Source organism: Bipolaris sorokiniana (genome assembly GCF_000338995.1).
Source record: "Bipolaris sorokiniana ND90Pr unplaced genomic scaffold COCSAscaffold_6, whole genome shotgun sequence".
NCBI lineage: Eukaryota > Fungi > Ascomycota > Dothideomycetes > Pleosporales > Pleosporaceae > Bipolaris > Bipolaris sorokiniana.
In genome coordinates this window covers 652,282-669,138 of record NW_006911900.1, presented here as the reverse complement: position 1 = coordinate 669,138, position 16,857 = coordinate 652,282, and the positions used below count along the sequence as shown (strand labels likewise).

The 16,857-nt window shown below is 51.8% G+C and overlaps 7 protein-coding genes across 7 annotated transcripts; 6 read left to right on the top strand and 1 right to left on the bottom strand.

Moving 5' to 3' along the window:
* The first annotated feature begins 420 nt into the window (after window positions 1-420).
* COCSADRAFT_115938 (uncharacterized protein) lies at window positions 421-2,870 on the top strand. Its single transcript, XM_007701206.1, has 2 exons — window positions 421-941; window positions 996-2,870. The coding sequence occupies exons 1-2, from the start codon at window positions 856-858 to the stop codon at window positions 2,692-2,694; spliced, it is 1,785 nt and encodes a 594-aa protein (XP_007699396.1). The 5' UTR covers window positions 421-855; the 3' UTR covers window positions 2,695-2,870.
* Window positions 2,871-4,354: 1,484 nt separating this feature from the next.
* Window positions 4,355-6,585, top strand: COCSADRAFT_141090 (uncharacterized protein). The gene is made up of 2 exons (XM_007701205.1): window positions 4,355-4,988; window positions 5,045-6,585. Exons 1-2 carry the CDS (start codon window positions 4,806-4,808, stop codon window positions 6,302-6,304), a joined length of 1,443 nt encoding a protein of 480 aa, XP_007699395.1. The 5' UTR covers window positions 4,355-4,805; the 3' UTR covers window positions 6,305-6,585.
* A 135-nt stretch (window positions 6,586-6,720) lies between these two features.
* Window positions 6,721-9,121, top strand: COCSADRAFT_36213 (uncharacterized protein). Its single transcript, XM_007700932.1, has 3 exons — window positions 6,721-7,262; window positions 7,335-7,428; window positions 7,515-9,121. The coding sequence occupies exons 1-3, from the start codon at window positions 6,811-6,813 to the stop codon at window positions 8,799-8,801; spliced, it is 1,833 nt and encodes a 610-aa protein (XP_007699122.1). The 5' UTR covers window positions 6,721-6,810; the 3' UTR covers window positions 8,802-9,121.
* Window positions 9,122-10,033: 912 nt separating this feature from the next.
* COCSADRAFT_36212 (uncharacterized protein) lies at window positions 10,034-11,763 on the bottom strand. Its single transcript, XM_007700931.1, has 4 exons — window positions 11,576-11,763; window positions 11,472-11,523; window positions 10,638-11,415; window positions 10,034-10,587 (listed from the first exon to the last, which is right to left on the bottom strand). The coding sequence occupies exons 1-4, from the start codon at window positions 11,674-11,676 to the stop codon at window positions 10,283-10,285; spliced, it is 1,236 nt and encodes a 411-aa protein (XP_007699121.1). The 5' UTR covers window positions 11,677-11,763; the 3' UTR covers window positions 10,034-10,282.
* A 257-nt stretch (window positions 11,764-12,020) lies between these two features.
* COCSADRAFT_88562 (uncharacterized protein) lies at window positions 12,021-13,039 on the top strand (the record flags this gene model as incomplete). The annotated part of the gene is made up of 3 exons (XM_007701204.1): window positions 12,021-12,096; window positions 12,191-12,737; window positions 12,790-13,039. The coding sequence occupies 3 exons, from the start codon at window positions 12,021-12,023 to the stop codon at window positions 13,037-13,039; spliced, it is 873 nt and encodes a 290-aa protein (XP_007699394.1).
* Window positions 13,040-13,955: 916 nt separating this feature from the next.
* Window positions 13,956-15,837, top strand: COCSADRAFT_88360 (uncharacterized protein; the record flags this gene model as incomplete). The annotated part of the gene is made up of 4 exons (XM_007701203.1): window positions 13,956-14,681; window positions 14,736-15,315; window positions 15,365-15,681; window positions 15,772-15,837. The coding sequence occupies 4 exons, from the start codon at window positions 13,956-13,958 to the stop codon at window positions 15,835-15,837; spliced, it is 1,689 nt and encodes a 562-aa protein (XP_007699393.1).
* A 313-nt stretch (window positions 15,838-16,150) lies between these two features.
* On the top strand, window positions 16,151-16,600 carry COCSADRAFT_315189 (uncharacterized protein). Its single transcript, XM_007701202.1, has one exon. It carries the CDS (start codon window positions 16,255-16,257, stop codon window positions 16,477-16,479), a length of 225 nt encoding a protein of 74 aa, XP_007699392.1. The 5' UTR covers window positions 16,151-16,254; the 3' UTR covers window positions 16,480-16,600.
* The last annotated feature ends 257 nt before the right edge of the window (window positions 16,601-16,857 follow it).

Here is a 16,857-nt window from a genome sequence, read left to right as displayed (position 1 = left end):
TATGCGGCGAAATACCGCAAGCTGAAAACGTTTGGTATCAGATGCTGCTGCTGCATGCGTCTTGCACAGTGTGGGATGCATTTCCGGCAATGTCTCGTATGCTCTCTATCATCGGAGTGGACCGCCCCGCCAAATAGCTTCAACCAGCTCCGGCCAATCACGCTCTCGCTGGCTATCAGTACAGGCGATCGTTTTAGCACACACGCGGGTGTCGCCCCTCTGCCACTGGGAAATGTGTGCCCTAGCGAGCCTTTTGCCGTGGAAAAAAGTACGTATTCCCGGCGGTTGACGATAATCGTCGGCCAGCTCCAATCTCTGGCGGTCCGGGAGTGGGCCATAGACCAGGGTCGAGGAACTGTCCGTGAACAATTGTGTATCGTGGGTATTTTGGTGCCAGAGATACGGATGCATGCTCCACATGTTCTATATAGATGGGGATGAGGACTTGTTTCCAGTTTGAGCAAGTCATCACACACAGCGAGCCAGCTCGACTAGCATTCCCGCTTGGATGGGTTTTTGCCATCTCCACGCCACTTCCCCGCAGACTCGATTCTGATTGCAGCATTAAAACTCATATCGATATCACTCGTACCGGTAGCGAATTTCAATCCCTTATGACATAGATCTGAAGCGACTGAATCCTGGAACAAGCAGCGCGACTGGCTGTACATCTGCGTATCATCAGCCTCGACCTGCAACCTCGCCAATCTTCTCAGGTCTCTTCCGACTATAAGCATCCTTATCGGACCCCTCAGGCCAGAGTTTTACAGACTGCAAAAAATCAGCACGAGAACAAAGCGGCTCCCGCTTCCAGTGTACCGGCCAGACGGTAGTTTCGACCTCTGAAAAGTAAACATGGCGGACATGATTGGGCCTGACCACACCCCACGGCGCAACTGGAAAGACAAGGCGAGGCGGATGAGGAAGGCATTCACTACAAAGTAAATTGCACCCTATTACCATTTCAAGCCGTTTCATAGTCTAACTGCATACAGAGAGGGTCTCGTTGGCACATACGATTATGCCTTTCTCTTCCGACCAAACCTACCATTTATGAGGAGAGAACGCAGAGCAGCACCATTCTTCGGCCTAAACGACCGTGTACCAGTCATCCTGGCTCTCCTTCTTGGATTCCAACATTCTCTTGCCATGTTAGCAGGTGTCATCACGCCTCCCATTATCCTCTCCAATGCCGCCAATTTGAGCGGCGATGAACAACGCTATCTGGTATCCACATCACTTATCATCTGCGGTATCCTGTCTTCTGTACAGATTACCCGCTTTCATATCTGGAAGACACCATATTACATTGGCACCGGCTTGATTTCTGTCGTGGGAACCTCGTTTGCTACCATCCCTGTGGCGACAGGTGCGCTGAGCCAGATGTATGATACAGGTTTCTGTCCTGTGGCTGCCGACGGTACGAGGCTGCCCTGCCCTGACGGTTATGGAGCTATCCTAGGCACGTGTGCACTGTGCGCTTTGCTCGAAATCGGTATGTCATTTACGAGTCCACGCATCCTCAAGAAGGTGTTTCCACCTCTAGTCACCGGGCCTACTGTTCTCCTCATCGGAGTCAAACTCGTAACTACTGGATTCCAGAACTGGGCTGGAGGCTCTGGTGACTGTAAAAGTCGCCCTGAATCTGGTCTCTTCCAGCTTTGTCCCAACATCAATGCTCCGCATGCATTGCCCTGGGGTAGTGCAGAGTTCATTGGACTTGGGTTCAGCGTCTTCATTACCATCATTCTCTGTGAGCGTTTCGGAGCCCCGATTATGAAGTCTACTGCTGTGGTTATCGGGCTTCTTGTTGGCTGCATCATTGCAGGTGCCACGGGCTACTTCGACAAGTCGTCGATTGACTCTGCCCCCGTCGTGTCCTTCATCTGGGTTCAAACATTCAAGCTGACCGTCTACCCACCCATCATCTTACCTCTGCTAGCAGTCTACATGGTCTGCGCCATGGAAGCCATTGGTGACATCACAGCCACATGCGACGTATCGCGCGTCGAAGTCGATGGCCCACTCTTCGATTCACGCATCCAAGGCGGCGTGCTCGCCGACGGCATCGCAGGTATGATCGCCGCGCTCTGCACCATCACGCCCATGTCGACGTTTGCGCAAAACTGCGGCGTCGTAGCCCTGACACGCTGTGCCAACCGCAAAGCGGGCTACGCATGTTGTTTCTGGCTCATCGTCATGGGTATCTTTGCAAAATTCGCCGCGGCTCTCGTTGCCATTCCCTCGGCTGTCCTGGGTGGCATGACGACCTTCCTCTTCAGTGCCGTGACCGTGTCCGGCATTCGCATCATCAGCACCATGCCCTTCACTCGCAGGAACCGGTTTATCCTCACTGCGGGCTTCACGCTTGGCTTCGGCGCTACAATGGTCCCGAATTGGTTCTCGTTTGTGTTTACCTATAGTGGACCCAATACTTCGCTAAAGGGCTTCTACAATGCTATTGAGCTGGTGCTCGAGACAGGATTCGCGGTCGTGGCGCTTGTCACGGTTGTGCTGAACTTGGTGCTGCCCGAAGAGATTGAGGACGAAGAGACTCCGGAGATTGTGGCGGATGGGGATGAGAAGGCGGGTGAGAGCGGCGAGTGGGATCAGGGTCGCAAGGGTGCCAACGGTGCGGATGTAGATGTTGAGGGAAGAGCGAGTTCGGATATTGTGGCTAGCAAGGCAGCATGAGGGTGATATTTGTGTGCTTGTGAATAATTTTCTAGGAATGCAAAAAAAAGTTTAAGAGGGAATCGAAATCATGGTCTCTCGCGGAGTTTGAAACTAAGGGCTCTTTCATTCGTTCTTCTAAGTACCGGGTAGCCGGCTGTTTAACCTTCCTGTTCAATCTTCTACAATCTCCTTACCAATCATCATACCAGCCGTCCGTGCACCTGTCGCCATCGAGCGTTCTAGTAAACTACAAGCGCTCTACGCCGTCATATCTACGATTCAAGTCCATGCAAGATGGAGTGTGGCCACACGCACACACGCACGTACACATAGTTGTGTGGAGACTTTTAATTATTTTCCGCAGCTACTAGTAGCACCGTTGACAGCAAACATATTGCATGACCATGTAGTAGTCTTCAGCCCTACCCGCCACCAAAAAGACTGCATGCCAAAAGTATGTATGTGTGGCATGAGCATGAGACGACAACACCACGTCGACGTTTTTTTGGGGGGGTCCTGACACACCCCATCTAGCGGGGTTTGCAAATCAAGAAGAAAGGCTGGAACCGAGGGATAACGGATGTGATACTATTGGTAGGAGGGGAAGGGTGATGTAAGGCCATGTCGTTGCGCTGGTATGGGATGAGGAATGGCGGCAAGGTGTTGAGGAAGCGCCAGTTCCCGATTTGGTAGAGCTTGCGAGGACTGGTGACTTTGAACAGCGCACATACCCCTCCCTCTCCCCTTCCTTCTATCTGCGGCGATTTCACTGTAATAATTTTTTTCTTTACACACTCGCAATGTTTCAAGCTGGGGACTGGCTGAGCAAACGTGGTAAGACGCTTCGAGGGCCCAGAATGGCTTTTCATGGGTTGTGAGGTTTGTTCGTTCAATCAAGTGCAGTGCAAAGAGTCATGGGCAATGGGGCTGGGGGACCCGCTGTATTTTGGACGACAGCCGAACACGACCCTTTTTTTTGGGGGGGGGGGACACATCTTTTTTTTTGCCACACTGTCCGAGAGCAGATGTTGTAAACTCGGTCAGATCATTATCGAGACAATTCTTTAAAGTTGCAATCTGAAAAAAAGGTACATAATGGCATACGTAAGTGTGCAGACCGTAGCCGGATGCCCGGAAGCCTTAGCGATATCAACAAAAAATATCAAGGCAGGATTCCTGGTGGTGGAGGTGAAAAGGCTGGCCGGATTGCAGTGCGAACCAGATTTGTATAGAATACTCTAGCATTTTACTAGCTAGACGGGGACATGTAGAAGCAAAGACTACGGCTAGCCGATTAGCGATGACGGCGAGTTTTGAGTGGCATCACCACGGCGTGAGCTTCTATGCCCAGTGAGGCAATCCGCTTGTAAGGACACACACACATTCATAGTACACAGTGCCGATGATTCTGAATCAGACCGCTTTTTGGGGATAATCAATTTGGGCGTTCGTTTCTTTCTTTCCTTCTTCTTCGCCTTCTCCTTTCCTTTTCCTTCCCTTCCCCAGTCAACGGGCAGCCATGTCTCTGCCTGCCTAGTCAAGGAGCAGGCCGAGCGCGATGCGGGAATCTGGGGAAAAAAGGCATGAGGTGCAGGCCCTGGGGCCAGCTGCAACAGGTTGGACGCCCGCGCGCACCGCCACCCAGGCCGTTCTCGATGCCGAGATCAGCGCGAGGCCTGCGCGGAGTCCCGAAATTTTCTCGCCCCGGGACCCTGCCGCCGCCAGGGTGAGAGGCAGTACTAACACGTTTCGGGCCATAAATTACGTTACGGCAAAAAAGGGCCCTTTGGCGGCGGCGACGCAGACGCGCTTGACAATGCAGGTCCCAGTCTTTCGCTTACCTGCTCGCAAAGTGTTGGGATAGACAAACTGCCCGCCGCCTTATATTAATGTCGTCCTGCCCACCGCCACTTTTGCTCTCCCCCCTCCATCCCAACTTTTGTTGCTCCTCCCTTCCGACTACCTTCTGCCTCGTCGTTGACTCGACTGTGGGTGAAGCTTTCCGTCGTTGCTCGAGCTCTCTTGCTCACCCCCGGAGCCCGGACAATCTTTTTTTGAGTCGCTAGCCGTCTCCCCCCATCACTTCATTCGCTTTCCCTACACACCACCTTACCGCTACATCTTTCAACATGCCTTCTCACCAGCCTACTGCTGGCATGATGGCCGTCGACCCCGACTACGTCAAGCAGCCCTCCTCAATGGCAAGCACCTCGGAGCCCAACCGCAACCCCAAGTACGACCCCAAGAAGCCACACATCACCGATACCCCCATTACAAAGTCCAACTGGTACAAGCACGTCAACTGGCTCAACGTAAGTCTCGAGTTGTGTCCCCGCAGCACACAGTGTTTGCTAACGTAGCATTTCAGGTTACCTTCATCATCGGAGTCCCCATCAGTGGCTGCATCGCTGCCTTCTGGACACCGCTCAAGTGGCAGACTGCCCTCTGGGCCGTCATCTACTACTTCTGGACCGGTCTCGGTATCACGGCCGGCTATCATCGTCTCTGGGCACACAAGTCATACAATGCCAGCCTTCCTCTGAGCATCTTCCTCGCTCTTGTTGGCGGCGGTGCTGTCGAGGGCTCCATCCGCTGGTGGAGCCGCGACCACCGTGCCCACCACCGCTATACCGACACCAACAAGGACCCCTACAGCGTACGCAAGGGACTTCTCTACAGCCACCTTGGCTGGATGGTCATGAAGCAGAACCCCAAGCGCATTGGCCGTACCGACATCACCGACCTTAACGAGGACCCTGTCGTTGTCTGGCAGCACAAGAACTACATCAAGGTTGTCATCTTCATGGGCCTCATCTTCCCCTCTGCTGTCGCTGGTCTCCTCTGGAACGACTGGAAGGGTGGCTTCATCTACGCTGGCATCCTCCGCATCTTCTTCGTCCAGCAGGCCACCTTCTGTGTCAACTCACTCGCTCACTGGCTCGGCGACCAGCCCTTTGACGACCGCAACAGCCCCAGGGATCACGTCATCACTGCGCTTGTCACTCTCGGTGAGGGCTACCACAACTTCCACCACGAGTTCCCCTCCGACTACCGCAACGCTATCGAGTGGCACCAGTATGACCCCACCAAGTGGTCCATCTGGCTGTGGAGCAAGCTCGGCCTCGCCTCCAACCTCAAGCAGTTCCGTGCCAACGAGATCGAGAAGGGCCGTGTCCAGCAACTCCAGAAGAAGATCGACCAGAAGCGCGCCAAGCTCGACTGGGGTGTTCCTCTTGAGCAGCTTCCTGTCATCGAGTGGGACGACTACGTTGAGCAGGCTAAGAACGGCCGTGGTCTGATCGCTGTCGCTGGTGTTGTTCACGATGTTACTGATTTCATTAACGAGCATCCCGGTGGCAAGACCCTGATCAAGAGCGGCATTGGCAAAGACGCTACTGCCATGTTCAACGGTGGTGTCTACTTCCACTCCAACGCTGCCCACAACCTGCTCTCCACCATGAGGGTCGGTGTCATCCGTGGTGGATGCGAGGTTGAGATCTGGAAGCGTGCCCAGAAGGAGAACAAGGAGGTCAACATCGTCAAGGACGAGCAAGGCAACCCAATCATCCGCGCTGGCAACCAAGTCACCAAGGTTGCTCAGCCTATGCTCAGCGCCAGCGCGGCATAGAATGTTTCCTTTTTTCGATTTTAGCGATACTCTCGGCGTTTGGGGGGAATGCCTTTCCACCTTTGAAGAAGTGGCATAATAAGTTTGTTCTTTTCCTTTCATTCCTTTCGCTATCGAGTATCAGGGTATGATGCTCAAGTACCATTAGACCGTGTATGTTTATAGCCTTTGATAAGCAGTTTGCTTGGAAAAGTGAGCTTTACCGTCTATATATTAAGACGTGATGTTATCATCGACTTCACCCTTTAGAGCTATGTGCAATTATGTACTGTGACTGCTGCCGTGACGCCTTCCTTCCTCTTTGCCCCAACACTTGAATCAGTAAGAGGGTGCCTGCCTATTTCCCACCAAATGGTCCGTGCCTGACCCTTACTTAAACCCTTCCCTTCTTGCACCGTCTTCCAGCCCTTTCTTTTTCATCCTTGTTCTAAATTACTAAAAAAAAAGGCTGTCTTGCTAATAACTCACTACCGGCTCGGTAGTTAGTAGATGACCTAATATCTGCGATGCAACAAGAATCCGAAGATACTCCGCCGAGTAAGCGCCGTCGACTCGATGTTGTTGATTCGCCTAAAGAGGAAGTGCTTGAGAACCAGCCTTTTTCGACGGAATCAACCAAGAGTCTCGATAGGCCGATTAGCCCCCCATCGTTGTCGAAGCGGGTAGGGTGTGGATTGGGTGTTGATTTTACGCCGAGTTGGAGCTTCGATGGTGTGGTGAAAGAGGAGGTGTCGTTGGGGATGGCGGAGCCATCTACATCAGGCAGCAGGGAAACCGTGAAAGAGAAAGATGCTGATTTAGAGACACGTTTCATCCCATCGCCAGTGCGACTCACAAGGATCGAGAAGCTGCCCAAGGAGAAGAATGTCGATACGGTGGGCTTGACAGATTTGCTGGGAGACCCATTGATCAAGGAGTGTTGGAACTTTAATTACCTGTTCGACCTGGATTTCATTATGCAAGTATTTTCCGGGTTTGAAATCTTGGGCAGGGATACGTATGCAGAGTTTCGGTACTGACTAACATGTAGGCAACATTTTGATAGGGACATTAGGGACATGGTCAAAGTCAAGATTGTGCATGGCTTCTGGAGGGGAGACGACAAAAACAGGATTGCATTATTGGTAAATACGATAATTTCTCTGAGTTTGATGCTCATATCAACCGTCATTTTTCGGATATTGACACGTTGAATACTGATAGTTCATAGGAAACGGCAGAACGATATCCCAACATTGAGCTCATAAGTGCATATATCCCGGACCCATTTGGTACTCACCATTCGAAAATGCTCATTCTCTTCCGACACGATGATACCGCTCAGGTCGTTATCCATACAGCCAACATGATTCACCGCGACTGGGCAAACATGACACAAGCAGTCTGGGCGTCACCGTTGCTTCCACTCTTGCGGCACACAACGTCGGAGCAATCAAACTCTAGCAAGATCCACTCTATCGGGAGCGGCGAACGATTCAAAGTTGATCTTCTTCGTTACTTGTATGCATATGGAATGCGTCTGGGGGCTTTGACTTCCCAGCTTAAATACTACGACTTCTCGAGCATTCGGGCAGCGTTCCTTGGAAGCGCGCCATCAAAACAAAAGCTTACTGCAGCTGGTCCTTCGCACACTGCTTTTGGCTGGTTAGGGCTCGACCAGATACTTTCTAGTATTCCAGTCAAAGCATCAGGGGATAGTTTGCGTCCTCACATCGTCACTCAAATCTCGTCAGTGGCGACATTGGGTGCGACACCAACATGGCTTTTCCATTTTCAGTCTATTCTTTCGCGCTGTCCAGATGCTAAAGATACAGAAAAAGAGGAGGCGTCATCGTCATTCACAAAAGCGTCTATGTTGTTCACCAAGCAAGAGTCCAATGCAGCAGAAGCACCAGAACCCAAGTTCAGCGTTGTATTTCCAACTCCAGCCGAGATCCGCATGCCCCTAGATGGTTACACTGCTGGTGGGTCCATCCACTGGAAATTCCAATCCGTCCAGCAGCAAAAACAGCTCGAATACATGCATCCAATACTCTGTCACTGGACACCTGTATCCCGCCCCGATCCATCTCAGCAAGAAGCACACCGCGGCACAGCAGCACCACACATCAAAACCTACATTCGCTTCAGCGACGAAACCCACACGACCATCGATTGGGCTCTACTCACAAGCGCCAACCTAAGTAAGCAAGCATGGGGCGACGTGATGAACAAAAATGAAGAAATCCGGGTTCAGTCCTGGGAAACAGGTGTCGTGATGTGGCCTGCTCTATTTGCAGAATTTGAGCATTCATCGACGATGGTCCCGGTTTTCGGGGCTGATAACCCAGAGACGGGCAAACACGGCGAGGGAAAGAGAGAGACGGTGGTTGGGTTCCGCATGCCGTACAATCTACCACTCGTACCGTACTCGGCTGATGAGCGACCTTGGTGTGCGACGTTGGCGTATGAGGAGCCAGATCGGTATGGACTTACTTGGGCTAGATGGGGTCGTTGAAGGGTACCAAGGTATACCTCTTACCATCACTTTGATATTAATATGAACGTGTCAGTGCCAGCCGAACATATGTAGTAACGCATTGCAAACATGAGAAATAGAAACCAGAATAATACATCAAAGCTCAAAGCCCTTTTTCATTCTTTTATGCATTCACCATTGATTGTTCTTGTGGCATCACGGCTTTCCCATCTTTCATCTCACTAGTTGTCATACTTGGCTAGTATCTCTTCACCAGCCTTGATGTACTCTTGCTCAGCCTGCTCCTGAGTCGTTCCAGCATCGGCAACCTCCTTCCACTTGTTGTACTTGGCCTTGCCCTGTTGCATCTACCGTTAGCTCCCTTCCTATATCGCCAACCACTCATCTTCGTAACGGACGCTCTGTATCCAGCCTATCCCTCCTTCTCCGCTCTTTTACACAGGGCGTCGATTGCAGTGTTTTCGTTCGCTTGCTCGCGAAAGGGTAGGGGGGGGAGGGAATGGGGACATACAGTAAGATCAAACATGCCCGGCTTCTTCGCCTCGTTGATATCCGTGCCATTCGCAATCTTGGCATACGCATAAAGCTATACCGTCGTCAGCTTTCATCTTCTTCACAACTTGTTTATGCACAAAGAGATGCAAGAATAGCCTTCCTGCATGCCCCCCTCCCCCCCATGCCACATGCATAGCTATTGCTTTTTTCTCCTACATGCTGCTTGTGGTGGCCTTGCCCCGGGTAGGTGAAGCTTAAGATAGCAGTATAGAGAGGAGCAGAGGGTACATTGAAGGGAAAGGGGGGAAGCGCACCTTGAGCTGTTCATCGTTGCTGGGACCTTGCTTGCCAGCAGCCTTGAGCTTCTCGCCCATGGCGCTGACTTTTTGGTAGACTTCGGTGAACTTTGCGGAAGGCATTTTGTTGGTAGATGTATCAGAGTATTCAAACAGAGATAGAGAGTGTGTGTAGTGTAAGTTGGAGGTGTTCTGGTGGTGGTGAGGGGTTTAGTTTGAGAACAGGTTCCGAGGGATGTTGGGTTTGGTGGGGCACATGGCGTGGGCACATGTGTGTCTGTCTGTCTGTGTGTTGCCCCGCCATTCTGGGCTTATGACGTTGACTAGACTTTCGGTGCTCCCCGCGCCGCCCCCTCCCCTTATAATATTTGCTTGTGCAATCTAAGTTTCCCAACATATTTTTGTAGCATTTTGGGAAGCGTTTTATATGGACACGGGTTAGGTTTGACTCGGGATTTTTTCTGGGGTAGTTTGGGTAATGTATGATTTCGTATCTAGTAAAAAGAAAAGAAAACGTCTTAATGTCTAACTTGACATTCCTCATGCTAGGTGTATGCAACTCTCATCTGACCATCATTTCCTTTCGTCTCGGGTCTTGGGTATCTTCTCCCATCGTAAGAGCGTCTTACGGCAAATATATAAGCAGTTGTCGGGCGCGCAAAAAAAGTCAGAAAACTGGGTATTAGGAGCATGCTTCGGGTAAGTGCTCTAATGGGTGCCGTTTATACCGTTTACACCATTGACGCCATTTACGCCATTTACGCCGTTCACGCCGTTGGTTACGGGTGATGCCTCGAGCCTCCTACGGTAGAGCTCGCCGTCACAACTCCTCAGGCGCTCTGCTGCTTGCTCAGGCGTGATGTCACGCTGAGGCTCGGCCATCATCTCGTAGCCGACTTGGAACTTGCGGACTGTGGCGCTTCGCAGTAGTGGTGGATAGAAGTGGATATGGAAATGGCTGCACTCAATCTCGTCGGCCGTGCCCGTGAGAGGAGCCTGATGCAGTCCCATGCCTGTATTCGTTAGCCACATCTGTTGCTACAAATGAGGTTTGCTGACTTACTATACGGGAACTGCGTCTCAAAGAGGTTGTCATACCGCCTTGTAATCTCAGCGATAGCCTCTGCTAATTGTGCGCGCTCGTCTTTTGTGAAATCCACAAGTGACCGCTTGTGCTGCTTCGAGACAATCATAATCTCAAACGGCCAGACGGCCCAGTACGGAACACCGGCCCAGAAGCTCTCGTTCTCAAATACCGTACGTGCCTTCTCTTTTGACTCTAACTCGGCGTAATCCACCAACATGTGGGAACCGCCATTTTCTTTACGGTACTTGCTCAGCTGCACAAGTTCGGTCGCGGGCTCTTCAGGAAGTGAAGTGGTTGTCCAGATTTGGCCATGAGGGTGGGGGTTAGAACAGCCCATTGCCGTACCCTTGTTCTCGAAGATTTGCATGTACCGGTACTGCGCGCTTGGTGGGGTAAGAGGACCCTGTGGTAGCGGTGGAATGTTGATTGCCGAAGCAAGTTTAGCCAGCGGTGATTTTGAATCCAGGTGCGCAACATAAATGTTCGTCCAGGTTTCTATGATTGGTACAATCTGAGCGGGTGACATGTCGGCCAGAGTGAGGTTGTGGGATGGGGAGAAACATATGACGTAGCATTTTCCAGTAACGGCTTCAGCGCGGAGCAGGCGGGAAGCAAGGGAACCATCTTTGGAGTCTGGGCGATATTCTTGCTGCTCTTCCATGACGGCACTGTAGTCGTTGACAAAAACAAAAGTGTTCTCAAACTTGGGGTTGTGCTCGCCATTAGCCCGCGTATTTGACGGACATAGATAGCACTATTTGGAGTTAGTAGTGTAGTCATGTACGGGACTCTGCTCGAGTGCTGGATTACCTTTGGGTCATAGTCGGGGAGTGTCGTCTTCGAGGGCGACTCTTGCATGCCTCTACGGAGAAATTAGGCGTCTATGCGACAGATGCTTGTACGACTGTACTTACTGCCATGGACGCTTTGTCCGGTGTGGAGAAACTAATATCCAACTTCCTCGCAACAGATTGAAGCGCCTGTGGGAAATGTCGTTCAAGACCGGGTCAGTCATGTCGTCGATATTTTGCCGGTGAAGATAGTTGGGTGAACAGAGGCGGCCTTGCAGGATTTACGGAAGTACATATATATAGCGAGAGAGCACGAGACAGCGAGAATGCAACATGGGCGGGCTGCAGGCTGTAAGTCAAGCGGTGCACGCTAACAGGGTTAAGCTTTCCCTGCCGGCGGAGTACTAGCCTGATCCGGTAGCACACCCTCCACGATACCTCCGGGAGCTTGCGCGTAGAGGTTAAGGACAGCAGAGCCTCTCCATCAACCCACGATACCTGCCCGATTGGAGAAGCAGCCCGCAACCTGTCAACGCAGGGTTTTTTCCACTGAAACATGGCGGCAATGATGCCCAGTTCCGCAACGAGCGCCAATCCCTACGATGATGATGCAGTGGAGCGTGACTTGATTGACCCGGACGATGGTGCGTCGCATGCAGCAGCAGCAGCAGCCTACTACCCACCCCTCCACATGTACATACACGAGGCAACGGTCGACGGCGAGCTAACCATCACCAGCTACCCTCGATGACCTTGACGACCCTCTGCAAGGCACGTCGGACCGCGCGCCGCTGACGGGGAACATCCAACGCAACGCCGCCCAGACACAGTCTTACTTAACGTCGAGCATTCCGGGCGAGGACCGCCGCGCGCCAACAAACACCATTGACGAGACGGTATGGGAGACGCTTTCGAGAGACATTTTTGCTATCTGGGAGAAGATGAAGCAGGTGCTATACCCCAAGTACCTGCTGGGCGGCATGATGCAGCGCGGTGGAGGTATTGGGGCCGCAGAGCGCGGTGAAGCAGACGGCGTCGGCGGTCGTCTCAGGAACATTGCAGGCAGATGGCCAGATGCCGATGTCATTCTCCAGGGCGGTATGAGCGAGGGGTTAAGAGACTGGGACCTTTGGGGGCCGCTCATCTTCTGCTTACTGCTGAGCTTGTTTCTGTCCTGGGGGGCCAAGGGCGACCAAAAAGACCTTGTCTTCTCCGGCGTCTTTGCCATGGTGTGGATTGGAGAGGCTGTAGTGACGCTACAGATCAAGTTACTGGGCGGCAACATGTTCGTACATGGTTCTCACGCATTCACGACACAGATGCTAACGGTGTTGCAGCGCCTTCTTCCAGTCCATCTCGATTATCGGCTACACTCTGTTCCCGCTTGTCATTGCCTCGGTGCTCAGCGCTGTCGGCATACCCGTCATAGTGCGCATACCCGTCTACGTAGTTCTGATTGCATGGTCATTGGCAGCTGGGGTGAGCATCATGGGCGGATCTGGAGTAGTGAGGAACCGAGTCGGGATTGCAGTATACCCCTTGTTTGTATTTTACGTTGCGCTGGGCTGTCTTTGCTTCATCAGCTAGTGTGGAATGGGCTACTATGGGTTTGGTGTAAAAGTAGTGTGCTATTTGGTAGGGGATGCATGACACGGTCCCGGGCGTTCAGGGCAAGCTTGATGAGATGGCGCCGATTCGGCCCTGAACATGTTCACATATGTAAATTCACCTGGAATACTCGCAGCACCCCATACTAGAGCGCGTTTGACACGCCTTCATGATGCTGCAAGTCTGACGTGCATGCACCAAAAACCGCCCGATACGCACGAGTTGCAGCGACCCGCGCCTGTGTTTAGGCAGGTCGTCTTCCCCACTTCGTCATTGGTCTTTGCAGCGACAACGCACTCGACCACGACGGGCAGAAGCGCCAATCCTCTGCTCCTCGGCGAATCACTCAGCACACAGAGCGTGGGTTCACTGCTCACCACCCACCTCTCACTGCAGACGCGTTCGGGACTGGCCCTGGCATTTCTCAGTCACCGCTGCACTGGCGCATTGTAGTGGAAATTTGGGACGCGGCGCTTTGACCGACTCCACTACAACTACTAGACCACTCGATCGACGACCGACTTCCCTCCGCTGGAACAAAGCAAGCCACGGCAGGATATTCCCATTCCCAGGGCCTTTTGCCCCCCTTCTGTCCTTGTTGACACTGTCGGGTAAGACCTGCCGCATCCCATTGTCTGACCTTCAGCTCGCCGCTAGCCGTGCCAGAGCATCGCCTGCGCGACTGTCGCACCTGGCCACCGCAACTTGACCACTCCCTCACTACCCTGCACTTGCCATTCTTCCTATTTACCCAATCCCAGCTACACCAAACCTACAAGGCCACACTCTCGGTCTCCGAACCACCCTCTACACCACCCTTGAACCCGACTATCCTCGCTCCGCAGCGCATACACCAGCCCCTCCCTGAAGCCTATAATAGCAGCATACCTGTACCATGGCCGACACACCGGAGACACAGCACGAAGCTGCTGCCCCCGTCACCTCGACCCCCACAACAAAAGACATCACAGGCACGGCACCAACATCTCCTGCGCGGAGCGACAAAAGCAGCGATAGCGAGGGCAAGAATGTGAGAGAGAAGCTCAAAGACACCCAAATCGATGCGCCGCCCACATCGAACCCCGTTTCCGACACCGACCAAGCTACAAAGGACGCGACCAACGGCACCACCAAACTAGGCGACCAGAGCGTCTCGGGATCAGACAGCGAGCGCGGACGGTTACGGCGAAAGCGCAGCCGCGAAGACTTTGAGGATGATGTCGATGCCGACAAGCAGCCAGAAAAGAAGATTGAGCGCCATGCGCGCAAGAGATCGAGAGACATTACAAAGGATCTGGAGGCTGGCATAGCTGTCAAACCTGCCGGCAGCGCCATCTCGAGTATCAAGGAAAGCGACACAGATGAGCATATGACGTCGCCCAGCAAGAGCGCATCAATCACTACTGCGACAGCTGCGACCGAAAAGAGGTCTGGTTCCAACACAAGCCCAAAGAACAAGCGATCGCGCGAGGAAGCCGAGAACGACACTGAAGATACCACCAAAGGCACTGAAATCGGAGCAGCAAATGGAGATACGGCTCTTAGCGAAGAGCGTGATTCCAAGCGGCTGCGAGACAAAGAAAGGACCCAGAGTATCACAGATACAGAGTCAAAGACCAAGGTAAGTTAGCTCACATGCGTCTTTTCTTAGTTGCAGCGAAATTGACACTGATAGATTCCACCGGGGAGCGGATTCGCCAACACTTCTGCATCATCGCCTTTCGCCGCCATGGCAGCCAAACCCCAGCAAGCAAAGACCTCGGACAAGCCCGACTCGCTACCGCAAACATCTGATGACAAGTTCAAAGCTTCTGGTTTTGGTGGCTTTGCAGCCTCGACTACGTCTCCGTTTGGTGGACTTGGTGGCTCCAAGCCTAGCACTAGTTCGCCCTTTGGCGCAGCAAGTGGCAATAAACTATCCTCGTTTGGTGGAAGTGCAGCCCCATCAACGCTGGGTGGTGGTGGATTTGGAGCGCTTGGCGGCTCTGGTACATCTTCCTTTGGCGGAAGTTCCTTTGGTGGGTCGCTAGGCGGTGGGTTTGGAGGTCTGGGCGGTGTCAAGACAATTGGATCCTTTGCAGCACCTGGAGGCAACCTGGAAATCAAGGGCTTGAAAGAGAAGGAGAAACCTTTTGGAGCAGCAGCAGACAACGAATCTTCCGAAGATGAGGACGGCGATGACGAAGACCTGGAAAAGGGTACCGAGAAAGAGGAACGGCAACGGCAGTCGAGCCAGCCTCTTCTTTCGCAACACCGTGAGCTTCTACTTGTCTACTGTGAAGGACGAAGCTAACTTTGATAAAGCACCCGAGACTGGAGAAGAGGGCGAGCAAACCATCTGGACCGGTCGCGCAAAGCTGTACCTCATGGCTGGCGAAGGCTCGAACCGAGCATGGAAGGAGCGTGGCGTGGGAACGTTCAAGTTCAACATTACAGTGGATGAGCCCAAGAAAGCCCGCTTCGTGCTCCGCGCAGAAGGTACCCACCGTCTACTTCTCAACGCCGCTGTTACGCGCAAAATGGTATTTGGAGGGGACGCGCAGGGCGAAAAGCCAAAGGATGGACGCCTGCTCTTCAACTCGCCCAATCAAGATGGCGAGCTGGAGATGCACCTACTCAGGGTAAGGACCCTTTTTTTTTCTTTGTTTTTTTTTATGACAACCCTACTTTTATTCTTCTTTGGAATAACTAACATGGATGTGCGCAAACAGATGAAGGCGGAAAACGCCAAGCAGCTCTGGGAAGAAGTGACAAAGGTTCAAGAGGAACAGTTGTAGGAAGCCTTTTCTCTAAGCCTTGAGTGAGTTTTGTCCTCTTCCACGATACCCTGCCATGTTGTTGCCCATCATTTGGTTTTGTTTTTTTTTCTTGTTTCTGTCTCTTGTTTGGAACGAGAGAAAGAGATATCGAAGAGAAACTAGAATGGGTGGTGAGGTCATGTGGAGGGAATGGAAAGGGAGGGTTTTGAAGGGAGAGAATTCCATGACGACAAACTTATGAATGGCAAGGGAGAAAAGGGCAAACCAAAGCAAATTCAAGGCACAAAGGCAAAAAGGCATGGAATAACGAACATGTATGACGGATTCCACTCTGTCTCTCTCTCTCTCTCTTTCACTTTTTTTTCTTCTTAATCCCCTCTTTTTGTTTTGTTTTTGCTTCTCTTCTATTTCTTTTCAGCCGTAAAGGCTGGGGGGATGGGGAAAGAAAACAAAGTCATGGAAGGGACAAGAAAAGGGAAATGCAAAGCATGCGCAAGGCGGTGGGAATTGCTAGACCCCTTTTGCTTTATACCAAAACGTTGTATGTGTTATCTTGCTTTTTTTCTTCTCTTCTCCTTCTTCTTCTTCTTCTTCTTCTCTTGTTCTCTTCTTTTTTGTTTTTCTTTTTCTTGCTTTCTGAACCAGGAAATGAGAGTTTAAGCGAAGCAAAGCAAATGCAAAAGGAATGAGAAGAAGAGGAAGTGGGAGAATGGACACGGTTTTGATCATTGTCGATTCTGAGTCTCTTTTTCCTTTCTTTCCCTTGTTCGTTCTTTGAATGCCCAAACGATTGAATGATGGGGAGGGGTATATTATAGAAACTTAGAGCAAGAAGCCGTATGTATGTATTAATGAAGATGAAGGGATGACGATTTAAAAAATTTCAAGTCTTGAATGGGATTCAATGTGATGAATTGATTTGGGAAGTGAAAAAAAAACCCCTAATTGCATTCTTACCATTTGTCCGAATTGGACATGAAAAGAAGAAGAAGAAGAAGAAGAAGAAGAAGAAGAAGAAGAAGAAGAAGAAGAAGAAGA